The sequence below is a fragment of the Amblyomma maculatum genome, chromosome 11 (genome assembly GCF_055883805.1).
Source record: "Amblyomma maculatum isolate TAMU_Amacu chromosome 11, ASM5588380v1, whole genome shotgun sequence".
NCBI lineage: Eukaryota > Metazoa > Arthropoda > Arachnida > Ixodida > Ixodidae > Amblyomma > Amblyomma maculatum.
In genome coordinates this window covers 11675424-11702405 of record NC_139354.1, presented here as the reverse complement: position 1 = coordinate 11702405, position 26982 = coordinate 11675424, and the positions used below count along the sequence as shown (strand labels likewise).

Genomic DNA, 26982 nt, shown 5'->3' with positions numbered 1-26982 from the left:
TGTTCTTGCGTTCTCCCGTGAACGAACGAAACGCGTTCTGGTGACACAGATTGCCCCAAGCGTAGCGTCAGTGTCCACAATCCGCGAACGAAAAGACGCGCGAAAAGCTGGAAATAATTTTCTGTTGACCGCGACAGCCGCCTCTATTGTGGCACGGAAGGTACCTCGTCAGCCAAGCTGCGTTCGTTGCTTTTTTTTTTTTTTTTTTTTTGGTGTTCTAGTGCCTTGCGAAAGACGGCAGTGCAGAGGAGGCGGGCAAACGTTTTGTTCTGTTGTAGTTTACATGTCTTCGCCGTACATAGAAGAGGCTAGAGAGAGAACAAGTACTGCATGCAATAGTGAAGCAAGCGGAAGGACAGACAAAATTGATGTTGACAAACCTTCACGCCAGGCACATTTGGCAGGAGCTTTGAGGTTACGCTCTTGCGTATGTTGTGAAGTCTCGGAGCCACGAAGTAGACACTAATAAAAAAAAATGAGCTGGGGTTTTCTAGCCGTATGCTTTGTGCCGGGATATGTGATTTGTCTATGGGGTTTGACGTTTCAAATCGACTCAGGCTATCAGAGAGATGCCGTAGTGGCGGACTCGGGAAACTTCGACCAGGGATCTCTGACGTGCACTGACATCGCACAGCACACGGGCGCCTTGCTTTTCGCCTTCATCGAGAGGCTGCCGCCGCGGCCGAGGTTCGATCCCGCATTCTTGGGCATCGGAGTCGGGTGCCCTAACCGCTCCTCTGCCGCGGCTGGGTGGAGATATGTGAATTTGTACCGGGTGATCTTTCAAGAGCTGTGAGAGGTACCTGTGCACGGTCTGTGTAGGTTGCCTGTTAACTACCAGGCGTCCTAGAGTTTAATTAATCATGAGGCAACAAAGGTGAGAATGCCGCGCCGAATTCTGAGTGGTATGCTCAAACCTATAGCCTGTGTCACCCAGTGGTGTATTAACGCGATCTTATTATACATGAATTTCTTCAGAGCAAGCTTAATTGCACGCATTTATTTATTTTGTCTTTCTGTAGTCACTGTTCTACCAATATCAGGATTTCTAGTCAATATCAATTTCATGGCCGATACTAGGATGCCTAAGGTACCCAGAGTGGGAGCTTATACACGTTCCGTTATCCCCGACACGTGACTGAAGCCTGCTTGAAACAACACTATCTGAAATATCTGCTCGTTCGTGAGTCGATGTTTATAGGTTTACAATGCGATATTGTTTGCTCTTTATGTTTTTTTTTTTTTTTGTCTATGCATCGCTGGGTAAACAGGCATCAGGGGCACCATAATAATTTATGTGCTGTTCGCCGAAAGTTGCGGTGAGTTTCTACTACAAAGCTCCCAAGGGGGCGGGAACCCTGATCGGTGACCAAATCCCCGTAGATGCTTACTTGGCTTGTTTCTTTGTGTACGTTGGCCAAAACGCGCTCGAATATGACAGTCGTCGAGCAGTGGCTGTCTCATCCTGTGCTTATGTCCCGAGCAGGTCACAGGCTGGCGGTCTGGAATAATTTTCCTATTCTTATATTTGTAGGTGTGTTCCCATTAGGGCTGCTTTGTTTCTGTGTTGGGAGAACATCGCCCGCGAAGTCTCCCCGGTGTGGGCGTTTCACACTCGCGGTGACATCAGTCCCCGAAAAATACGAAGACCACACCAAACTCCGAAAATCTGCCTTGCACCCGTCTTGTTTCTGAAGCAAATTTATTCATCCCCTGACTGCCGGAATAGTGTCTCTGTAGGCGCACTGTTCGTCGGCGTCTTCTGGCCCTGCTTTCTTAAACGGCTTTCTCGTTAGATGGGAAGAGAATTTGGCACCCGAAAGTGCCTTGCCCCGGAGTCTTTCTGGGTTTCACTCTCTTCGCTGCTAAACTGGCCTTATTAACCCTGCGCCCAATTGGCGGGGGAATGGAGAGACTCTCTTCGGCGAGCATAAACGCGCCAGTGATCCGCTCTCGAGGGAGGGCGAGAGCCACTCCGGTGCTGCGCTCCGCCGTTGGCGGCGCTTGCTGCGTTTTCCGCCTCCAGTTTTCACCAATCCGGAGTTTGGTCGGTTACGCTTTCCGCTGTGCTCTGGCGCTCTCTCCGAGCGGGTGCCGTGGTGCTGGTACTTGGTGAGAGAGGGAAGCGCATTTTGCTGTGCGCCGATCGAGAGACAAAGCGTAGAGAGGAAGGAGGAGCGGTGCCTCGTGTACCTCGTACGTGCTGTTTATCGCGGCGAGTTTCCCGCGCGATAGTAGTCTAGCGTGTGCGCGGAGTTTTTAGCGCTCATTTTGTATGCGTCTTTTTTTTCGGCGTGGCGATGTCGCCGTTGTCGCGATCGGGTCCGCTTCATCTCCACGCGCGTGTCCTTTGTCTACATTGTTTCAAGGTGCTGTGTCTGCGTTCCGGTCGGCGCGCATAATGAAGCGGGCATTGTTATAACAAAATGAGTGTGACGATAACGTACGGTCCGAGCGCCATCAGATTAACCTGTGTGGTCGACACTGTATAAGGTCATGATTTTTGCTAGTTTCTGTTTGTCTTCACTATAAGGACATCATCCTTACCAATAAAGTTCTCCATCAGGCTGCAGCTGGAACAGGAGTGCCGATCGTTCGCGGCATGTCGATCTATATTCGCTTGGACTTCACTGCTTGTGGGCTGAACTCTCTCTGCAACTTTCGTGGGGAATAATGCACTTTTATTCTGCAGACTTATTTCTCGACTGCAACCTTATGGACGAGAACCTAAATCCAACTCTCTCTGTGTGGTTTAGTTTTCGATTTTGCTCGTTCGTTTGCCTGCCATATTGGCAAGCAAGCAGCCGCCGATAACTATTTGCCCCTGTAGTCTTCCTGAGCTTCATTTTCTGTCTGGACTTTGGCGCCTTACGCCGCTACTTCACGGCCACCTAGCTGTTCAATCGGCCGTGTATGACCACCGGAGCCTCGCGAATGGGGCGTATATTCGAACCCAACTTTGATCACCGACCCCTATTGGCACCCAACGTGGGAAACAAAATTGGCGCCCAACGTGGGAAACAAAATTGGCGCTCAACGTGGAGACACGTCTTGGCGTTAAATGCTACCTGGGCGTCTATTGAACTCTGCGTTGCCCCCGACTGTGTGGGCAGTTGACAAATATGAGCTGAATTTATAGTCCGCGTGTCAAAAGCCGTTGTGCCGTCCTGATTTGCGTCTCACGCCAGGCAAACCGAACCTGCAGTTCTTCCATTATCTGATTTCCCAGTCTTGAATTGCTTTCAGTGTTCAAGCAACTTCCCGCGCTTGTCGTTTGCCTCGGACAGCTAATAGATGTACTTACTATCCTGCTTGTGGCCACGTTCAAGGTCGGAAATCCGGCCGGTGCTTTAGTCACGTCGCATTCCGCTTGCCGCGTCATCCGTTTTGTTGCATCTCGATCCGACGCACTTTGCACATTGGTGAGGCGGCAGCGGTGGCCGACAGCCTTGCACGCTCGTATTTTTCTTCTAGGTCGTCGTAGCGGCGGCTGGCTGCTTGTTTTTCTTCCCGCCTTTATTACTCGGAAATTCCCTCCTCGCCGCCGCAGCTCCCCCGCCGGCACAACACAAACTCAAGCTGTCCGCGAGGCACGCCAGCGCGCTTTCTCCTCCCTTGGCCCGTTCTCTCCTCCTCCGTGCTCAACTCTCTCCGCTTCCCCTGCGCTCGTCCCGCGCGGCGGCCCCCGAGAAGTCGTGAGTGTGCCGCTGGCTTCTTGAGCGGCGGTTGACTGCTGGTCGCACTTGCTACGTGTCTTGGTGGTGTTTACTGCGGCTACCCTCAGGTTGACATCCCAGCATGTTTTGGGGCCGTGGATTATGTCGACGGCTCTTGCTGCACATTTCCTCTGTGTTCCAGCTCCCTTTGTTCGGTCCTTGGGACCTTCCCTGGTAGTGAATCGTACCCTGACGACGCGAACCATCATTCCTCGCTTCTTGGGACCGTTTCGTGTCGTTCTGTTTTTGGTACCTTCCCCGGTAGTGAGTGACGCGCCGTGAATCATCATTCCTCGTTTCGTGGGACCCTGTCGTTGGCGATCTTGCAACTTCGTAGGCTCTCAGGAGTCCTCTCTGAAAAGACTTGGCCGTGTGCGTTCCGCCCCTGTCACTGCGAGTACTCGTCCGTGATTCGGTCGATGAGAACGGGCTCACCTTGGAAAGATCGGTCCTCCTCCGTGCTCCTGAGTGCCGGCACATTTTCTACGACCTTGCGATGAAAAGAGGTGCGCGTCTGGTGCTGTGCGCGTTCTCGTGAAATGATATCTGTTCAGCTGGCGTCGATTCGAAAAGCGCGCGGGGACCTATGCCGCCTGCGTTCACGGAATTCCAGCTGGTTTCTTCAGCCTCCTGAATGGATTGTAAAGGAGGCGTGACGTGTCGTGTGTCGCTTCGGCAGATACGGTCCTTCGAGAGGAGGTGTTCGTTTCCCCGCATCACACCTTCTGGAAGTGAGCAAGACTTTCTGGGCAAGACATGAAGCAAGCAAGAATTTCGGGATTTCTGGGCGCTTGATTAGCGTGTCACAAGCCGAGGTCAACTGCACGCAAGAACCACCGTTACGCTTGGAGCACAGTTACAGTGCATTTACAACGGCGCTGCTTGGCTTAGACCCTGGTTTTTACAGGTCTGGCCGGTACTACCTTTGGCAGTGACGTAATTTCCTAAACGACCGAACTGGTCCCTGCGTGACTGTCCGAAGAGGAGGGGTTGCGAGGAACACCAACCGTGCCCCGATGAACTTTTGTCGGTCATAATTTCATAGCAGATGAGATATTTGAACTTGACGTGCGGCCGCGCTTGGCGTTAGGGCTACGGGCCGGGTGCTACTCCTCTTTTTGTTGCCGCATTCCCCCAAGGCGCCAAACTTGGCCCCGTTCGACTTGCGCCGCGATCTGTTTCCTGTCTGAAAACTGGGACAAGGCGAAAAGAAAGCAAAAGCGCCTGTTCGACCTCCGCGCGCTTCCCTTTGGTACCGGAAGGCAATCGTCAGTGTTGCGGAAGCTGTGGACCCGTTTTGAAGGGTGCTTGTGTGTGTAGTGATCAGGCCTGTGCGGCATGGTTCCTCTTTGTACACTTTGAACGAAGTTGAATCTGCGGCAGTGGTGTCGGCTAGAGCTCTACTGGTTAGCGACTACTGATAAAGGTGTGCCAAGAACGAGGGACCCTGGAGGACCGTTGTTTCGGCTGTGGCAGTGTCCTTGTAGCAGTCATCTACTGTCCCTGGCGCACTCCGGGAGCGCTTGATACCACGCACCGCAATCCCGCGTTGACCCGAGAGAACAAGGCGTCCACTTGTCCGCAATTCTTTGCGTCGTAACGCTGCGCTATACTTGACGCCGACCGTTCCTAAGAGGTGCGTGGTATACAAATACGACAGTGACAAAACGCTCGTTTGGTGCAACGTTGTGACCGAGGCTGATCGCGGCGGATCTGTTGCAGCACAGCCGGATTAGCGGTGGACACGACACGTGTCAGTTTGCTGTCACGCTTTCCGGGACCTGACATCGTCGCGTGGGCGAGACGGCGCCGTGTCGCCACGATTGCTGCGTGTGCCGGCCCTGTCGGAGTACTATAGTGCCGCTCGCTCACGCTTTATCGCCGACGCCCCAGCTGTGTCCTGTGCGATCGCCGCGCGCTGCCCTTTTGCGAAGCACGCGCTCTCGGGGCTTTGACTAGGCGACGGCGGCTGCCTGCGGGCTTGCTTGCATATCTGCTTGTGTAAATACGCTGGTTTATGCTGTGACCCGAGAGGAGGCAGTCTTACGTGCGAGCAAGCGAGCGATGAACTCCGTAATGTGTGTACTTCGCTCGCGACGTGCCCGTCCGGTGGCGGCCAGGAAGCGTTGCTGAAGAGGTGGGACCCGTTTCCTCGATGCTTCTGCGAAAGTGACTCGTTCTCTCTTTTCAAAACTGGCTACGCTTGTGAGCTCTAGTTTGAGCTAGGGATCTTCGAAGCGCAACTCATTGCCTGCTTGGGTCTGGTGTACGTGACGCCACTGGACACGGATATATACACGTAGGGCACTCCGTCAGCCATGGATCCGCCCAGTGGACCCATCACGACCTTCTACGACCTCATGGTCGCTATACGAAACAGGTGAGCGTTTATGATGAGCTCATTGTTTGTAGAGCGCGCGAAAAAAGTTTTCCTCCGTTGCTCCTCACGTCCAGTGTCTTAAATATCTCGCCGTCGGAATTTTTTTTCCGTGGGTGGGTTCGCTTTCGCTGGAACGTTTAGCCTGACGAACGTTATTCTCGCGGGCTCTGCCCCCACGAAGTTGACGTTAGCTTGTCCGACATTGTCCTGTCTTACAATAAGCACTCGATTTTTAGCCTCTGGGACTTTCGGATCACTTAGCCTGTCGAACTTAGGCTCTATAGTTCTTTCGCGTCTCGAACTTTTGACTCTAACCTTAGCCTGATGGTCGCTAAGAGAGCTGCAGGAGACGAAACGTAAGCTGGCTCATCGGCAGAGTTTACTTCAGAGTCTCAGCTTAGACGAGGGGGCTCGTGACACAACTTCAAACGGAGTGCGTTGTACTGCTTGGCGTCGCCCTTCGGCATGAAATGCGCCCCTGAAATGAACGTGGGTATTTTCTTAAGAAACCTCGCCGCGTAGTACATTGCTGGGAGCGTTTTCGGAGTAGTCTCGCCGCGTTATAATGAGCGCCACTCTGTTCGCTTCGCGCTGTAACCTTTTCACTTCGCCTGCGGCAGTATGCAGTCCCATGAATCAGCGACGAGAAATTTCGTCGGCTGTCAGCCGCTCTGAGCGTGCACGATGGCGTTGTCGCTTTCGTCTTTCGTGGAACCACGCGTAGTTAAAAAACAAAAAGCAAAAACAAAGGACGAGCTCACTCAGCTGCAGTTAGGCGGCGGACGCATAAACGAAATAAAAAATTTGCGGCGCGTCGCGAGTGCCAGGGATTTTATTGGCTCGTCCTTCCTCTTGCCAGTAGGGGGTTCTCCACTGTGTTGTTGACTTTGCACGACTGGTTTGTCTGCAGTTTCCCATTTTCTGTTTCCTCATTCACAAGTATGTGCAGCAACACCTGGCTGACGTCTGTTTCGCCGCCTAGTAGTTGCAACCAAACGTTCGCACTTACCGTAGTAAGTTTTCACGCGTGGCCTGCGCTCAGCGCTACGCTTACGACATAATGGCCGCGAGCGATTTTAACTTAATTTGGCAGTAATGTCAGCCCGTGCATACATGCTTGTGCTTCCGTTCGACTGTGCATACTTCATCGTGCCCGTGTTCCTGCCGAACCGTTGCTCGAGTCGGTGAACCTGAGTAGTAAACATTTGACGTTTACGTTAAGCCAGCGTGGAGTTTGGCTTCAGGCCGTTGGAAAAGAGACAGCGTATGCAGCGAAGAAACGAGCAGTGCCAAAATGAACGACTTATATTGATAGCAGCTACGGCCAGAAATTCAAATTGTCACCACCTTTCCACAAGAGCCGTCCGCCATGCAATGACGGCCCGTTTCAGTATCGTAATTGTGCCTGGTGTTTTACAATGTCCTTTGTATGCGCCTATACTGTTCGGGTAAAAAGCCCCGGAGAAAAAGCGTAATTAATGAGATGTTAGTTATCATGCATCCGGTTGTCATTGTTGGCCTCTGGGGACGAGCACTCTTTGCTTTTGCGCAGCCATGCTTTCTGTGAATGGTCTATTTCTTTAACTGCTGTTCAAATTCGATGCAGAAGGAAACAAACAAAAAATTTGGTTCGCAATCGAGAACCCTTTTTAAATTGTACACCTGTGGATGTGTGGTCGGTGAAATGGTTGGTTTGGTTTGTGAGGTTTAACGTCCCAAAGCGACTCAGGCTATGAGAGACGCCGTAGTGGAAGACTCCGGAAATTTCGACCACCTGGGGTTCTCACTGGCATTGCACAGCACACGGGCGCCTTGCTTTTCGCCGGAGTCGTTTATCACATCTCTTTATTGGCTTTTCTTCGGAGTGTATGCGCCTCGCTTCTTCGACGGCCACGAGCGAAAGTGGTGACCGCGGAACGCGCTCGTATAAAGCGGCCTCCGGGAAATCGGGGCCACGGCGCTCCCTTTCCGATTGCAGATCCGCGCCTGCCTCGGACGCCTCAGGCGCCTTACGCCGCGTTCGCCCCCGGCCCGCTGTCCGTGCCCCACATCTGTGGACAGCTGCTGGCTGCACGCTGTTAATGAGCGAAGCGTCAGTCGGCCGAGGTTTGAAGAACGGGCCTCTTAAACGCGCGCGCGTGCTGCGTCCTCGCTCTCGTCTCTTGCGAGATGCGCGCGGGCATGTCGTAAGCATTAGAATCCTTGTCTGGAAATCCCGTTCTTTGGCGTTGTTCCTAAGCCACTGGTGTAGCGGTGCGGGGAAATAATTAACTTATGGCCTCGAGTGCAGTTCGAATCCGCGCTGGAACGAATAGACCAGCTCCTTAACCTCTGTCTTAAGACCGCCATCGCCGCATGGTATTTACATCTGCGCGTAAAACTACCAGCATATTGCGCTCGGACCAGTCTGAATGCAATAGCCGAGGTTTTGGGATACTTATCCATCTTCCACCAAGAAAAGGAAAAGTGCATCATCTTATCTGCATATGGATCAAGTCGGTTGGAACGGCTGGAGGTTAGAACCACCGTGGCAGGATAAAAAGTTAATTTTTCGGCGATGTGAATGACCTCAGCTCGTCGGCACAAACCACTCACGAAATCGACGCCCACATACGGACACACACACTCACCTTCGCATGGATTGAGCTGATGGCCCATGGATATATATAATATATTAAGGGGAAATGAGGGTGCTCGTTATAATACGAAAGAAGCCAACAGTCGGCGAGGCCAAGGAAAGCGTTGGGGATGGTACTTTATGTATTTTTTTTAATCTTTACTTCGATAATCACAGAAATTAGTAATGTAATCTGTTTAGGCGAAAGATAATTAAACACAAAGTAGAAGAAAAACAACGTGCCGGTGGTGGGAACCGAACCCACGACCTCCGAATATCACGTCCGGCGCTCTTCCAACTGAGCTACATCGGCCGCTGTCCCCCCTGCTATTTGCTTGGGTATTTATGTTGTCTGTATACGAACCTTGAGAGTGTTCACCAGCGCCACCCTCAACCATAGCGGCGGACGTGGAACACGTCCTTTGTTACCGCCAGCGTCACGTAGAACGTGATCAAGAGCGAGGGCGAAAGCTGTGCTAGAACCCTCTCTCTCTCTCTCTCTCTCTCTCTCTCTCTCTCTATATATATATATATATATATATATATATATATATATATATAACGGTGTGTGTGTGTGTGTGTGTGTGTGTGTGTGTGTGTGTGTGTGTGTGTGTGTGTGTGTGTGTGTGTGTGTGTGTGTGTGTGTGTGTGTGTGTGTGTGTGTGTGTGTGTGTGTGTGTGTGTGTGTGTGTGTGTGTGTGTGTGTGTGTGTGTGTGTGTGTGTGTGTGTGTGTGTGTGTGTCGTCACACGCGGCCCTTGCTTTGGCGTTTGGCTGCTGATTGTGTAAGGTATCGGGTTGAAATACTGTCCGCGTTTTGTTGGAGGCGACACGCATAGATGCCCTCGCGCTGTGCCTGGACGTGAGGTGGATGAAATTTCCTACGAACCCTCTGCTACGGTGCAGTACCTTTCATAGTCCAATAGTGCGACGCAAGAATGCTGCATTTTGGGAATGAAGCGCCACTAAAACGATGACAAAAGAAAAGGGGGACAGACAAGGGTGCATTCTTATAACTGAATTGTTTATTGAAAAGGTTAACACAATATATGTACTGTGGGGAAAAAAGGAGACTGAAAAAATGTGAAAAACTAGATGAAGTGACAGAAGATGGATAAAAGCAAGTTCGAAAAAACAGATGCAGTGCTACTGAACAGATTCGAGGTACGCAATCTTATTTTATTTTTATTTTTTTGTTGTTGTGTAGTATAACACTGCACATGCCTTATGTGTTTTCGGACTTGATTTTATCGCACATCTTTTGTCACTTCATCTCGCTGTTCATGTTCTCCCCCACCCCCTTCCCTTTCTTTTCCACGGTATATATTCTGCCAGCCTTTCTAATAAAAATTCACTCTTGAGAAAGCGTCATTCTGTGTGTCGTCCCCTTCTTTTGTCATTGTTTTATTCGCGCTACTTTCTGGAAATTGTGCGGCTTTGGGACAGTAAACTTACCGATATTTACCGTCCCTTATCATCTTTCCTAGCCGCTGCTCTAGGAGAGATATAAAAAAAAGGGAAAACAGGAAAGATTACCAGGCATGCAATTCCAGGTTGACCCTCCTACCTGGCGAGAAGGAATAACGCGAAGAGGTAGATAAGTTATAGTGAACACCAACCCCTAATTAGCAACACATATGTTTACGCTATTTACGTGGATCGCATGTACCGGTGGCATTGAGAGCGATCGCCATTCTGAGATGGCTCCCTTCCTTTCTGCGGCCCATTGTCTCCCCTTTTAGGCGACGGATGACGCAAGTGAGGAACAGTGCCCCCCCCCCCCCCCCCCCCCCTTCCTTCTCTCTTCACTTGGGCGGGGAATTGGGGTAAGTTCTGTCGCTCCAGCATGGAGTGTTCTGGATTCGAATGCAGTCTCTCGACACGAGACGCCACCTTTAGTGATGCGTTACTTGTGACCAACGAGCGTGTTTTCTGGTGTTTAAAAGTTCCGGGGTCGAGTCGGTTGCAAAACGATTTCGAGAGAGAGAGAAAACTTTATTTCAAAAGAAAAAGAAAAGAGAAAGGAAAAAAAAACGATTTCGAAACTTTAGCGCGAAATGTGGCGTAGCCGTGACGAAGATCATGACAGGTGGATAACAGCCCGGCTTTGCTTTTCCGCGTCCCCTATATATATACTGTGTTGCACAGTAATTTTCAGATTATAATTAGAGGCAGTAGGGAATGACTTAAAGCACTGCATCGTAATTTCATATATTTTGCGGATACAGAGCAGCCGGGCTATGTGTAAATGCACTTGCCTTTTGAACCTTGCCCGCAATGCTGTATATTGGTAACAGCCTATTTTACGCGCTTCGGTGGAGACGTAAAGCCAGGCGCCCGTGTGCTGTGCGATGTCAGTGCACGTTAAAGAACCCCGGGTGGTCGAAATCTCCGGAGCCCTCCACTACGGCGTCTCTCATAGCCTGAGTCGCTTTGGGACGTTGAACGCCATAAACCAAACCAACTTTTTTCATGAGCAAGGTACACAAGCAGAAAGGAATGGTGTGCTAACTGCACTCGGACCGCACGCACAGAGAGAGAGAGAGAGGAGTCAGCTATGTCGGTTTGACTTTGACCGGTGGTGTAAAAAATTGCGTTGACCTTCATGTCACTTCTCTTTTCAGCTCCTGGCTAGACCAAGCACTGTCATCGAGTTAGCTTGCGTCTGGTGAGGGATATGGCGTCCTTGTCCTGCCGTGGGTTATTTCCTCCTTTCTTTTTGCGACTTGGGTGGTTATATTTGCTACGAAATGAGGCCCATTTTAATTCTCGAAAAATTTTACCAATGACATTCCTTCGAACTTCTTGTCAGAAAATAAAGTAACCCACGCCCGTGCGGTTCACCTCATGACACAAAAGTAAAGTGACTTGCACGTCGTCTTCAACTTTCAGACTTTTTTGAAAAATATGAATGCCGTTTGTCACAATACAGTAAACGTTCCTTATTACTGCGGCCGGCACTTGATGAGACTGTAGGCCTACAAGCATGCGCAGATATGCCTCCGAGTCCTCGAAATCTATATGCTGTATGCAGCACCGTGTTCCGATTCGTAGCTAGCTGCTCTGCGAGTCGGTAACTGCATGCTTAGTAAAACGCGGCGGCGAAGGGCATGTTGCAACGGGCCTGGCGGCCTTCGGGTGCGGTCTTGTTTCTGTGTGCGGCCGCTCATTCTGCCTGTGCTCTCTCTCTCTCTCTGGTCGAGATTACCAGACAAAGGACGGCCTCGGGCGATGCAGCTGTGGCCTGCTCATTACAGCGCTTGTTTCGCTGTCGGGCGGGAGAGATTACTGGGACTTAGCGAGGCGCTTGCGAGGCTTTGCTTCGCAAGCAATTGGGAGATTGTAGCGCACTGTGTTAAAGGGGCGGGAAGGACAAACTCGTCCAGCCTCTTGTTCATGTATAATCTTTTGGTTTCATTTTGGTGGCTCTGCCGACGTTAATTCGACAGCGAGAAACGTTACGAGATCAACTTACCGGAACACGAAGCATGTCGTCTCCGCTAAGATTAACTTAGCGGAGACACGCATGGCTAAGGTGTATGCATTCTCGATCATCGCGAGCCCTAAATATCAGTTTAAAGTTATCCTTCATCGCGTTGTTTCTCCGTCCGTTCCGTTTGTCTGCGCTAGAAATTTTTCTCAAATGTCCTCACTGAACTGGCGTATCATTTTTACGGTTCAATAAGAAACATGTTTATTGGTTATATATTTTATCACCTTGCGTCACGGCGTCAACGTTTTAGATGTAATTTCGAGTCAAATCAAATTCACTTGTAAATTATTTTTTCTCGAAGCGTATACGTTGTCAGCGCCTGCCTTGTAGCGTCTTCGAGAAATCATGTGATACCGACAACACCTGAAATATCTGCTGAACAGAACGAGAGTGGCGCTTTATGTCTAAAAATAATTTTTCGAACCAAAGATTAGAGATGAATGTCAACAAGGCGCGCAGCATGTCCAGGAGGTCTCTTTTCTCGTGCCTTTCTTGTGGCTTTGAGCAGCTAAGCTTATTTTTGTGAAATAGGTTCCGACTGCGCACATACACATTCATGATGGAAAATAGCGCGAAGGTACACGAAGGACGGAAGGAAGTAAGACACGGACAAGCGCTTGTCCGTGTCTTACTTCCTTCCGTCCTTCGTGTACCTTCGCGCTATTTTCCATCATGAATGTTAACCAACTCGCCCAACTTTCGGCACATACACAATTTGATTTTTTTTTTTTTTCCGATAGTGAACCGTATGATGCGTGCCCAAAAGGGCTATCTGTAGATGACACTGCTTTCCTGTCCAGACTGGTGACGGTGATGAGGTCACAGAAGCGGGCTACAGTTCGGTATGTCCTCAGAGCTCCGCGGAGTAGGGCATGAACCTCATCGCGCCTTGCTTGTGAACACGATCGGTGAGGACGACACAGTGGTGCCTGGTTTCTTTATTTATTTTTAGCTCGTTCTATATTTCGAAAAGTTCCGCTTAAAAGTGGACACAGTCTTTGTCGCTGCAGTGCGACAGTCTGTTGATACAGCCGAAGTTCAGTTTTTTTGTTCCCTTAAAACCGTCGATGACAGGTACGCCTCTTGCCTCAGCTGTGCTTATCCATACATATAAAGGTCGCCACCATTTTATTATCGATTGAAGTCATGTTGAGGTTTTATTGCTGGTTTGTGCGCTAAATATTTATCCACCTTGGAGGCGTGTGAACGGTGTTTACGAATCTGTTTCTTATTATTGATATTGGGTGCCTGCATATTAGCGAATTAATGATAGGGCAGTTATTCATTCGAAATGGCCACCAAAGGTTAAGCGCAGTTAAAAATCACGGTGCAGAACATGCCCGTTCAGCTCGAGATTTTCGTGACATCAGCTAAGTGGTGTCACTCAAAACACGTAGCTGAAGAGGGGTGGCTGATATACTCCTCTGATGTGACGGGCTTGGGTGAAGCTACTAAGGGGCAGTCCGTTACTCATGGGGCTTCACCGGTCCAGCGGGGAGTTCGAGTATTGGAAATAACAAACTGTCTTTGTGTGTGACAGGAATTCACATTAATGGACGTCATGATTAACACAGTGGTATACAACTTTCCTGTCCCAGCCTGAATCGTCAGCCGGCTGTTTGATTTAGGCGGTGCGGCCGGGAGGTCCGCATGTTCGAAGCCAACTTTGATCACCATCTCGTATATATTGGTGCCCGACGTGGGAGATCGGAAATCAGCACCCAACGTTACGTGGGTACACACATCATAACGTTAAATCCTACCTGGGCGTGTTTTGAACTCTGTTTTGTCCCCGACTGGGTAGACAGTTGTTCGGTGTGAGCTGCATTTATATTCTGCATGTCAAAGGCCATTTCACTGTCCTTGGACCTGTCTTTGATCCGTCACGTGAAAAAAAAAAAAGAAAGAAAATGCGAACGAAAAGGTCTAATGGCCGAGAAGCGCATCGTCGCCCGTCGGAGTGAAGTGGGAAGGAATTCGCACGTTTGCTGGTTCGCTGATGGACGCTGATTAAACTTGCTCCGCGCCGATAGAAAACTAAGCAAGCAAAAAAACAATTGATGACGCGACCATCATTCGAGCTGTGCTTTCGCAAGAAGTTTTTTTCTTTCTCTCGTTTCAATGTTTTTCTTGGTTGCAGGCTTGATAACAGCATCCGCCGGCGTGTTGCATCGGAGTCCAGCTCGCGCAGTTGAGCCAATGAGCGCCCGCGCGGGAATGGGCGAATGTCGTCACTTCGTTTCGTACTTTCACATTGCACGTGTAGTACGCGCACTCTGCGTAGAATGCGTCGCACTTTCTCTGCGGCACTTACGGATGCGCGTGCGCTTTGTCACGAAGGCATGTGGGCCCCTCCATCGAATCTCTCAGTTCGCTGAATTTTTTCTCGTGACGATTTTTATTTTACTTGTATTCACGTATTGCGGGAAATAGGAATGAGAGGCATAGTCCTCAGCCAATACTAATGGCTATGACATTGGCTGTTAAGTGTGTATGAGGACGTAGGGCAGGACCCCAGCCCTTCGCATGTCAGTAATTGCAAAAGGAAAAAAAAAAAAAAAAAAAAAAAGTCCATTTCGAGCGCAGTCGTCATGTTGCGAAGCGTCTGAAAGTGAAACCAGGCAAGAATTTACTGCCTACAGTTTGCCGTGATTTCCATTTTGTTTTTCATGACTAACCTTCAGAGATGTTGGGTGATAGTGTTTTTCGTCCATGTGCACCGCAGACGGAGCATGCCAGTGTCTCCTGCAGCCGCCACAACCACCCTCTTGGCCAACCGCTGTAACCGGCTTGACTCGCCTATTACGTCGACAATTCTATACCTCAGTAAACTGACGCTTAACGGCTCGTAAAAAAAGGGAAAAAAAAAAAAAAAAAAAAAAACGTGTGCTGCGACATGTCAGCGAGAGGACCACGGCTGATGTACCGTCTTTACCAAAAGTAACCAGGCTGCATGTTTTGTTTCTCGCTTCCATTTTAAAGCCAACATCACAACTTGTTGACAACTGAGGACAGGAGCTCGCCTTTACTTTGGACAGATTTTCTGCTTCAGAAGAGGTACGAATTCTCTGCTACGGGACTGGAAAGCAGAACACGCAGCCTGGTTACTTTTGGCAAAGACGGTACATAAATCCTGAACGGTGAACCCCGCGTCCCGTTGCATCCGTAGAGGGCTAGCAGGTGGGAACAGGGCTGAACAACAATAGTTGAAAAAGATAAGGCAAGCGTGAGGATAACTTCTACTCATGGGCTTTCGCTGTCCTTGGGAGGTTCGCATTTTGTGCCCTTGTTGCACTGAATTAGTGCAGGGGCGTATGCCCCGTAACCTGTTACCTGTAAATGCCCGCGCACGCGAACGGATACTTATCCCGTCTAGTTGACGAGTGCGGCCTTCTGTAAGTTAATTGGTCTGACGAAGCTTTCCGGCTTTATTCGGCTGTGCTTTCTGACGCCACATATATCCAGCGCCATTTCAAGCCGGTAGGCGTGTCTGACGCTCGGACAGTTTTGATTCTCTGGTAGACATTTCGAAGGTTCAACTTTTCAGCTGTGCTGCAGATCTGGTTGATGCATCCCTAGACTGCGAATTTTTCCTGAATTAAGTAGAAGGATAAATCCTGCCATCTAGCATGCCTTAAAGGCTTTCTGTGTATCCTTACACGATTACAGGCAGTGATAACCATTAACATCTGGTCTTCGATTACATAAGAGCTGCATATGTTCAGAATTCATGTATATAAGAACGCATGTCTGTTAGGTTGAGCTCAACGTTTAGAAAGATCGTGCATCCTAATGAGGTATTTGCCTACTATTCGTCTTTCGGGCCCTGTCCCGCCCGCCGCATTGGTAAAGTGGTTAGGGCGCTCGACTCTTGGGTTTGAGGACGCGGGACCGAATCCCGGCCGTGGCGACCGCTTTTCGATGGAGGCGAAAAGCAAGGCGCCCGTGTGCTGTGAGATGTCAGTGCACGTTAAAGAACCACAGGTGGTCCAAATTTCCGGAGCCCTCCACTACGTGTCTCTCGTAGCCTGAGTCGCTTTAAGATCATCTACCCCACAAACCAACGAATCTTTCGGAACCCGCATGGTTAGAATGGGGCGCTTGAAATGCTGCGCATTTAATAAAGAGAAGTGCGTGCCTTCTCTTCTTATTCTTACAGAAAGAATCACTTTCCTTGTTCTTACCTGTTGTATAGAGTTCGTCCGAATAAGTATGTTGCTTCATTTCCGTTCAATACATTCTCGCCGCATCCTTGTAATATTCATTTACGGGTGCGGAAAACGAGTGCTTTTTTTTTTTTTTTATTACGATCTGCGCGTAATTATATGCGTGACGAGGCGGCTAATGGCGCCGTTTGGCCGATCGGTTTCGCCCAAGGCGGCATCCCCTGCGAGGTGTCTGTTGGAGTTCTATGCAAATTTTGTGCATCCATCTCTCACGTCTTGTGCGCTCGGTTCAATTCGTTTGGGAAGTGCAGCAACGCGGCTTAGCTGCGCACGTGGTGAGCGCGTGCGGTCGTTAATAACAATTACGCACCTACTGTGCACTTCGCGCGTCGCGGGGCATCACTACGTATATACGGGAAAAGCTTCGCGTGCTGATATGCGCGTGCGTTAGGGGACCTCGAGCCTCCCGTGCGCGCATCGCCGTCCACGGTCGCTCGCGCGCGTATTGACACGTTCCGGGAAATTGTGGAGGTCGAATTCGTCGGAGTATATGCCGCTGGCCTGCCATTTGTGTCATTAGTGGGCTGCTAGGAGTGTGCTAGCTGCCTGTAGGTGTGCCGCACTCTAACATGAAATGTGCTAGAGCTATAGCCTTTTAGCTACTAGCAGTGTAACCGCAGCTGATTAACCATTCGAAATAACCGCGAATTGTTTGTCCCGTTATGCACGTTTTGGCTTCTGAGCGCAGCATTACAACTGCAGAAAACAATGCCACGTTTCCTTTTTTTTTTTTTTTTTCTTTTGGCCTTCGACTGCGTGAAACTCCTAGACGTTTTTATACTCCAAGCATGGAAGAACACTGAGGTCTCATAATGGACTATAACTGAGGCACCGCAGAATGCCGTTTTTTTTTTCTTCGTCCCTTTCTCAATGTGCAAGTTCCTTCCATCTTTCGTTCGCTTATTCGTGCTGATTTTTTTTTTTTTTCTCCCAACACCCGGAGCTGCTTACGAAAGCAGCCAATTATTCCACGCGCCGGATATCTGCTCGGCTGCGGTGATCGTCCTCAATTAATCCTGCGGTGTCACGACAGTGAGCGGGCAATATGTGCGCAGCGTAGATACAGGAGCCCGTCTGAATTGCGATACAGCAGGCGAGCAAGAAGGAGGGGGGTCCCGTAATGGTGTACGCCGCGCGCAGCCCGCGGGAACGATGCGAAATCAGCCACGTCGCGCGGAACGCCAACCGGATGACCGATTGATTGCTGAATTCTTCCTTTTTTCACGTTTGCTGACGAAGCCGGGGTTCTCGGATACTTATCCACCAGCAGCTTTCTGCGGCAACGAAAATACTATACCGTACTGGTTCTAATGGGAGCGAAGAGAATTAACCGTCATTGTTCACACGCACACACACACACACGCACACACACGCACACACACATACACACGCGCGCGCGCGCGCGACTTGTGCCTAATAAATTATCGTTTGTTTTTTTCTGGAAAAGTAATATGCGTTACTGCATTTTCAAATAAAGCCCCTTAATTACTACCACTTCGTAAACGTTACTGAAGCGCTCACCGAAGTTGGTGCATCTTGTTGGTTGCTTCTGTCCCTCTGTGCAGCTGCGGAGGAAGCAGCTGAAAACGCGATCTGTGGGCATCACTGCGTTTTTAACTATCCCGGATGTCACGTTTTGAACCGGGGCTGATCAGAATCTCTGCTTCCACTTCGTTTTTTATAGTACTTGTCGAAACAAGCCCTATAGAATGATTCAAATCATCGAAAGAGCGAGAAAGTAAGTTCAGCGTACAGAGTGCTTGTCACAGAAATGCAAGATGCGTAGTTTCACAGGAAACAGACGAGAGAGAAAATATGAAGAAAAAAAAAGCGAAGAACCAGCGCATGGTGGTCAAGCCACACTGCAACGAAGTGGCAGTGCTGGGCACTGTTTCCCACCATCGTGTAGGTATACTTGCAGCGTACGAAACAACGCGCATGGGGACATGGATAACTGTTAGCGGCGCCTCATTATACTGACAAGATCGGATTGCTATCTATCTCAGCCTTGTTATCAGCGGTAAAGTATAGGTACAAGACTCCTATTTTGTCAGTAATAAAGTTTTGTTAATAGCTATAGTTATGTCCGCGTGAGCTCTTTTTCTCAGCTCATTTGCGCTAGGTTCTTCTTGGCGATCAATTGTACTGGATACGCTTTGCAAATAATCATCGGGCGGAAACACTGCGGAGCGAAGTGCTTTCTGTCACTGCAACTTAGTTGCTCAAATGTCTGATCTCATTTCTGCCGCATGCAATATTCGAATCCGTAATCGCCGCCCGGTTATGGCCAGTCTGCCCTGTGGGTATGCGCTATTTTTATGAAGACAACGACGACGGTGCATCGGCGCATATTACCTGATCTCTGCGCGTTAAATTTCGGAGGAAAAACCGTGATAGGGTATAGGTTCGCCGCTTTTTGAAGTCAGCATTGTTAGTGCATATCGTTTATAGCGCGCGCGGAAGGTCGCGGTAAGTTGCTCGAAGATAAACAAGGTTTCCTTTTCTTTGTTCAGTTATCACTTTTCTTTCTTTCTTTTTTCTGTTCCCACCGTGCTTTGGTGGGTATATACTCGCTAGCGCAGGCGCGTATGTAGTGGTGAAACCGCGTCGGTTACGGTATCAGTCAGTGGCTGCGCTGGTGTGGAACGTTACGCATATAGTCACGCGCTGTGCCAGAAATAACCATCCTTGTTGTTATCGCTTCTTTGCCTCTTTGTTTTTGCACTATACGCGAAAAGCGAGAGAGTGCTGCAGTTGATCGTGCGCGGCACGAAAAAAAAGAAAAACAGCGAGACCTTTTAAATGGAAGTCACCTCCATGAATGCGTTGACTGGTAGCAGTCGTGAAAGACCTTTTGATTGCTGATAGTTGATCGCTTACGCGATTCTTATTCGGCTTAGCCACTTCGGGGAGGCCCACTCCGCTTTACAGTAAATGCAAATAGGAGCTCGGAGACTGCTTTGCGTCGCCTTGCGTTGATAACGCTGGGCTTCTCTATGAATAACAGAATTTGAATGCAGAATTCCTGATTAGTCGTGTACTGTCGTTCCTCTTGTGGCAATGCGCCCATGGCGGCAGATGTATTTGTTATGGCATTTGAACTTTGCAGTTGAGAGAGGCAGCCGGGCACTTCAGTAGCCAGCGGTAGCAAAGTGGACGTTTATTGGACGAATATATCTGCAGGTTTGTCGTGCATTACACCGAAGGGAAATGAGGCTCCCAGCTGCTTTTATATGCCTATGTCTGGATACGTGGTCGCGCAGTAGGCGGCCACAGCCCGACGGCTATGCAAGAATGCGTGAGGTATTGCCTGCAGTGACACAATACATACTCGCAATGTCGCTTCTGAGGTTCCTGAAATATGGTCCGACAGTTTTTGCAGCGTTGTCGTCTGTCCAATGTAGTGTCCGTTCTGAAATTGGTATTCGTTTTTTTTTTTTTTTTTTTTTCGTTTTTCACGCAGCTCGGACCAGCTGAGCGAGGAGGAGATCGAGGTGAGTGGTGTCTCAATACTTTTCCGCTACATATACCGTATTCATTCGAACCTAGATCGGCCCGGAAGGGCAGTCAGGAATGGCACACCTTTTCTCGCGACGAAGTACGGCTCTCACCTTCCGAAAGAAAGATTAATGTTAGGCCTCCGGTAAGTGTTTCATGCGCCCCAGTTTTCTTGGTAATGCTAGACTGGAAGAGGCATGCGCTCACCTCGCCCAAATCAAAGACGGATACAGAGCTCGTGCTCTTTCTCAGGTGAAGTTATTTTGACAGAGAATCCCGGCCTCGGCGGCCTCTTTTCGACGGAGGCGAAAAGCAAGGCGCCCGTGTGCTGTGCGATGTCAGAACCCCGAATGGTCGAAATTTCCGGAGACCTCCACTATGGCGCCTCTCATATCCTGAGTCTCTTTGGGAACCCCATAGACCAAACCAAACCTACTTTGGCACACCCATGCGTGTAAGAAAGCGATTACGTGAGCGTTCTGGAATGAAGACGCTTTAGCACTTAGTTCGCGTTTACGAAAATGAGGGATGACTTTCAAGTAATGACCCGCGGTCGGAAGGAAAACTTTTTTCTCACAATTCGCTCCTACTTTAGAGATAGCCCGCATTCTTGGGCTACCTGTAGACGAGTATATACGGGCAGAATGCGTGCTTTGTTCGCGGGCTTGCATCGTGTGCGCGCCGTCACAATTAGTGTCTATAAGTGAGCCGTGCTCTTTCGTTGTCGGGCAACTGGTTCGAGTTGACGAGTTGGCATCTAGGCCAGCTTGAAGGCACCAGATGGCGGGCCTTTCTCTGTCCCATGGTTAGTGTCCGCGCAGTTATAGCAATTATGGCGCAACGTTCGTCTTAGCAAAAGCAAGGGACGCATTCTTTTGTCCGTAGGTTTCTTCAGAAACGGCGACCATGGCATCAATTCGTGACGTTCTCTTCCAGCTTGCCTCGCTCGAGACGGCCTATCATCAGGCCGCCCTCGAGGCCTCAAGGCGCAAAAATTATAGTGACGACACGGTTGAAAGGAAAAAGAAATAACCAACTAGAACTGTAATGGTTTAAACATTACCGTGAGGACGCCGGCGGCTTTCCTAAACGGTTAAGGCTGTCGCTAACCAATATTTACTCTTCTTGTTGCAAGTGCTCCTGTTAAAAGTACCCGTATACTCATGAGAAAAAAGCGAGTGTACCCTCTCGTCCCCTCCATTACCACCTCCGGTGTTTTGTTCGTACATATTTAACGTAGCTTTCTCAGATTATTTGCTTTCTTGAGAATTGTTGGTTGCACTACGTATTTGTGCATTGAACTCTTTATGCGATGTTTTTTTTAGCAAGCACACAGTTAACTGCTTTTTACCCATTTTGAACTGTGTCGAGTAGACATGTCTCAGGGCTGTTCAGCTTTCACCGTAGTGCGCAGAGCTGACACCTCATGGTCCGTGAGTGGTACGTCGGAGAGTGGTCAGTGGCATAATGTCCATCGAAGTGAACACGAGGAGGTGAACACAGTAAGGACGCGACCCAAAGTTTCAGTTACGAGCTGCGATATTTCCCCCGGAAGACATAGCCGTGGTTGGCACAAGACCGGAGACACTGTAGTTTATTCGCGGATAATCTTTCTCTGCATGGACCAAAGTGAGCAGTTTGTGGCTGTGCTTGTAATATTGATGTCCTGTGCATAAAAGCTGCAGCCACGCTGAGATGTCTGCCTACCACGATCAACATAAAAAAAAATGACACCAAGAGAGAGCAAATAGAAACACTGCTCACAGTAGTACCACCCGGTGCATGTGCCGTCTTTGTGTGGACCTTGCTTGTTTCATCCACTGGTATCGTTGGTCGCCAGATAGCCAAAGCCTTCACTTTGCCTTCCGTGCATGCCCATTGTGAACGCTCTTCATACTTCCTCACCTCTACCCCTTGGCAATGAAGTGGCACCTAGGCGGTGTGTCATCGTCGATGCTTCTTTTCTCCGCAGAACAAGTTCACCACCCTATCACTGGGCTTCAAGACTGACCGGCTGACGCTGACCAAGCGCCTAGAGCTCCACCAGCGCCACAGGGACATCGCCGAGGGCAACATCCAGGCCGAACTCAAGGCTATCCGGGACCTGGCACAGGTAATTAATCTCCAATGTCCTGACCCCCTTCTATATAGCGGTGTCAAGCGGTCGGAGATCTGTCGGCTGTTCCCGACAATATGTGAACGATGTCCATCTTATGGTTAGAATTATTGACGTCGTCAGCGGATGGCATCGCTTTAGCCCCGTATACGTCATACCTGACGTCATGACGCCCTCTGTGTGGCAATTAGCTTTCAAAGCGCCTGTCTTCGGGCCGTCGCGAACAAGAAGTTTCCTTTGCGAGCAAACGCAAGAGTTTAAACCTCGCAGGGTCGGTTCGATGTTGAGACTGCGCACTATATGAGCATAACGTATAGTGTTGTCGCGTCATGGTTGCGCTGACTTTCTTCTTTCAGTGCACCTGTGACGTGGCACCGTTCATGTTTTTGATCTGTGCCTACGCAGTTGAATGAAAGAAAAGTGATAAGAAAGTGGTATGAAGAAATTATGGTTACACTGTTATAAGCTACAGCGCGCATAACGCTTATTTGAGACGATGCACGATGGAGTATGGCCATCAGAACTTCCCTTTTACACCAAGCGAGTGCAGGGGAAAAAGTATACGATGGTGGGATAGATCATGTAAAATGCGTCTCATGTGAAGGATTGGTGAAGTAGACACGCAAGGCCTCGCTTCGAAAGTGTCGCATGTTGGTACACGTGTCGAGGGCACTTGTCTCCGTGTCTTCGGCTTCGACGGTATCCTAAGCAGCGATGCCTGCTCGCTGGATTGTTCAGACGCTGGACTCGCTGTACACGGACGACGAGCGCGTCCGCGAGGTAGTGGCCAAGATCCGCAACCACCTGGATGTCATTCAGCAGTCCACCGACCGGGTGTCCAGCCAGGCCGAGGTCTATGGAGCCGTGCAGCAGGTGCGTCTCTCTCTCCTCCCTCAATCCCCCCCCCCTTTTTTTTTTCTCCCAGTTAAAGCCCGCTGCAGTGAACACTGTTGCGTTAGCCTTTAGCACACCAGTTCGCGGTTTCGAGCCGCCATCTTAGTCGACCTAATTTGAACGGTGACTAAAGAGAGCTTACGCCGCACTTACTTTCCCGTTCACGTTGACGTCCTGGATTAATCCGTAACCTGGCACATTGCTCATGGCCACCTGTGACACACAAAATATCATTTGAGGTTGCACTTGCATTCTACTCGATTTAGATTCCTGTCGCCGTTTTGTGACTAGCTCTCACGCGACGCCTGTGTTGATGTGGACAATTGCGTATGTCTTCGTTATACCCAGCTTCTGAGCGCCTGTTTGCGGATCAAGTGTCAGCGTTAGCCTCCTCGCAACTGGCAGAGCGAGTGAGCACAGCGGAAGATAAAAGTACGGCGGCAGCATGCGTGAGGAAAACGGTGGAGGTCGCTGTAGGAGCGGTACTGTGTCTGAGGCGGCAACTGCAGCCAAAGCTTCCGCGAGTGCTGCCGAGGACGAGAGGCAGAAACGCCTCCGTTCTGCACTGCGTATTTCGTCTGTGGTCGCTGTATAAGCCTGAAGTAGCACAGGGCCGCCGTTCAAAAATCGCATTACTGAGAAGCGTGATCGTCGGACAATTTTTGTTAACTAGCTTAGTCAGTCATCGCTTGATGGGCGCACGCGCCACCTGTCCCGTAAGTTCGGGGGCGCTAGACATCTACAGCTGCTCCTCGTTGGTCCCATTAAGACGGGCTGCCCGATTTGTCATCGCGGCTCCGTGGCCATTTGCTTTTCTCTAATAGGCTCGTCGTAAAAAGATTAGTAAGCGCATGCATGTAACCGGCTTGATCTACTGAAGCAACCCATCCGATCTTAGTGAAGAGCAGAGCCGGGTAACCTCGTTTTTGTGGACCCTTGCCGTTTTCGCCTTCCCAGGAACTGTTCTTCGAATATATTAGCCTCTGAAAATAATATACATGTCATTTTTTTTTTAATTTTCTGCACTGGTCATTATACACCGGCCAGGATTGTTTTTAAGCGTTGTGCTAGCTCCACTGTTTTATCATTTTTGCAAAACTTCACACCCATCAAATTTTGTTGGCCTAAGTTGACCTTCTACCTTGTGTTTGGAGCTCTTTGGCCTAAAATACCCGTGCGCCATTAAAATCCATCATCATTATCATCGTTTTTGAGAGCTGACAAGAGCATCAGCCAAGGTGAGTGTGCAGTTGGGGCTTACGGTGCAAAAAGCTAGGTGGGTAGGGTAACAGCGCCATGGGGCGAAAGCGCCAAACGTTTGAAAGGGTGGACAGCGCTAAGAGTTGGGCGAAAGCACACAAGGCTGGCTTTCGGGAGCATGAAGGTACCGAGACTGCAATGTCACCCAATACCACTGGCATCTTGAGCGTGCCGTAATGTGCTGTTACGGTGGATGATCCTTCACGCAACATCACTTTATAACTTCTTCAAACGCATGGGAAGCCTTGCCAATGAACCGGCAAGCCTAACTCTAAAATAAGCAGGCCATGAATGCGATCTTCCATTTATCGACGCCGTGATCCTTACCTGGAGTTGTAAGTATGCCAGCTCGCTGGCAGTTACTCCCTTTTAGTCTTTCGTGCATGCGCGTGTGAGCTGTCCTCACTAAGGCAGTGTTCGCGTAAACCGCACCCCCTTCACCGCCCCAGGAGGAGCGCATGAGCAGGGCCTTCGAGGTGATGGTGGCTCACGTGGAGAACCTCAAGCGGGCCTCCGAGAGGGAACACCGGGAGCTCGAGGAAGCCCGCAAGCTGCTGCTCGACCATCAGCTGCACGACGTGGCCAACGCCACGCCCGCCAAGGTGCGCCGACGACTACGACCACGCTTTTCACGCTTTTGCCGCTAGGGAAAAACAACTCGTCCCTGCGCACGTTCTGCTTCCGCCGCTCGTCGCACCAGCTTGGCATCGTGCACGGCTTGTTTTCCTTGTGATCCTCCAGTGCCGGAACGGTTGCTCGCTGGCACTTGCTTGCGTTCAGAACCTTGAGTCGCGCTCACTACATGCGCTGCTGCGACCACATCGGCCTCCTCTGCGCTGATCGTCTGCCCTTGCTGCAACAAGTTCTGGCCACGCGGTTAGAATGTTTGCAAACTGCATTTACCTGTCCGACTGCTGAAAGTTGTCGCCCGTAAGGTTGGCTGGAGCGCATGAATTCCCTCAGAACTGCAGCTGTAGCGCACGGCGGTAGCGCTTTAAACGCGATCCTCACTCCACATTAGGAGAACGCCAAAGATGCATCCCTTTGGCGATCCCGTTTCGCTTTTTTCCTCTCCCCCTTGTGTGGTTGCAGCGCGCATCCGGCATTGGCGCGGCTGCCACAAGCTTCTTGTTTCTGAACGCGTTTGCTGGCTGCTTGTGCTTTCAGCTTTTCGTTTATTTTTTGTTTGTTTGGCTCGCCACGCCTAGTAGCGTAGCGCTTCACTGTCGTTTGGCCTCCCCGCAGAACCTCGCCACGGCTGCCGACGTCCGCACCTGCATTGTACTGGCTGCACCCTCATTGCCGTATTCTGCATGGCGCTGTTTCTTCTGTGTGGCGCATGCGCTTTATAAGTATGCTTAGAACCTCGTTCTTAGAACTTCAGTGTCGGTGTGCATTGTACCCGCCTTGGCTTTTGCAAATGACATGGAGGCCATATTTTGCAAATTTCGTTTGATCGTGACGTCATCGGCCGCGACGAAACAGAGTGGAAGTGGACGACCCGTATCGCCGGCATCTCCGATCTGCATGGGCACGGCAACCCTGCGGACCGTCGCATTCATTCCGGCCGTGTCACGGGGACCACGCAACGCCAATCGCTCGCGCGTCCGAAGCATAGTTCCTCTGCTTAGCCGCACGTGCGAGGGACATCATAGATGCGTTTGTGTCATGACCAGCCTGAAGACATCACCAATAGTTTACGACCAAACAATGCGGCACAAAATACGGCCTCCAGTGATTGGTGGGGCTCTTGCTTTTTTTTCTTTGGTTGCGTATACACAGCTGTAAACGTTTTTGCTTTGCCTGTCTCATTGAGAAAGCACGTGTCTTCCCATCCCTCCGTAATTTCCTACTGATTGCTGCTTTTGCTGCCGCTGTTTTGAGCTGTTCTCAAGCGCTCTGACTCGCCTTGCAGCTTCTTTGCCGTTACCACGACTCCGGTCGCCGCGACATCGACTGTACGCTTCTGGTAAACGCTGTGGAAAGGAGTGTACACGTGCTAGAAAGGCGACTGCATAATGGGCGGCGCCGGCGGCGCTTTTGTCGCATCGCCAGTTCGTGCCTATGCACTGCCACGCAATTTATTGTCGTTAGGTGAAGCTACACGATGCGAGTACGGCATTTCTGACGGCGCGCGATGTGTAAAAAGAAAAGAAAAAAAAAAAAACGCTTGTTTAAAACTCCAGCGATCGGGCGCGCTCTTCGCTGCTCATCCATAAATCAAATCAAATCAGTTTATTTGTGTTGACCAGCTTAACTGAATCGGTTAAGCTGGTCAACACTGCATTTAGTCGATGTTGTGCGGCGCGAACCGATACTCCCAGCTATTTTATTTAAAAGCTTGACGCCCAAACGGCTAGGTTCTTTTATGAATTGCCAGCTGACGTAGCCGGTTGCTTCGTACGTGTCTAAAATCATGCCCTAGCTTTCTATATGTGGTGAATACGGCAAACCGAAACTTTTATGCCTCTCTATATAGAAACGTACAACCGAGTTCTTTTTTACACGTGACGAATGTGCCCCCCCAACCTGTTGTGCCTAGGGAATGTTAACTGATGTAACGTTAGTACGTCGTATTAAATGGGCGGGCTTAATGGTTGTGTCGCATGGAGTTGTGTTGTATTGACTGAGTTTTGTTTGTTATTTAGTCGAAGATTGTGTATGTCGAATGCAGCATGCGGACGGGATATTGTTTACAGTTTTTTTTTTTTCTGCACCGTGGTTTTAGAACGCACTGTAGCCTATAGAGCATGCTGGCTTGGTAGGCACATTTAGTGCACGCA

General features: G+C 49.9%; 1 protein-coding gene and 1 non-coding gene across 8 annotated transcripts in view; one reads left to right on the top strand and one right to left on the bottom strand.

Moving 5' to 3' along the window:
* LOC146172867 (uncharacterized) overlaps positions 1-26982 on the top strand; it is a 206815-nt gene that overhangs the window by 159849 nt on the left and 19984 nt on the right. For 6 of the 7 annotated variants that reach the window (XM_084583347.1, XM_084583348.1, XM_084583345.1 and 3 more), the window contains exons 28-31: positions 19895-19925; positions 21902-22042; positions 22784-22918; positions 24649-24801. In XM_084583347.1, the coding sequence (XP_084439473.1) occupies positions 19895-19925; positions 21902-22042; positions 22784-22918; positions 24649-24801 (460 nt within the window). The remainder of the gene's footprint in view (positions 1-19894; positions 19926-21901; positions 22043-22783; positions 22919-24648; positions 24802-26982) is intronic. The other variant, XM_084583350.1, reaches the window with a different exon arrangement.
* On the bottom strand, positions 8954-9026 carry TRNAS-UGA (transfer RNA serine (anticodon UGA)). The gene has a single exon. It is a non-coding gene; the product is annotated as a tRNA-Ser (tRNA).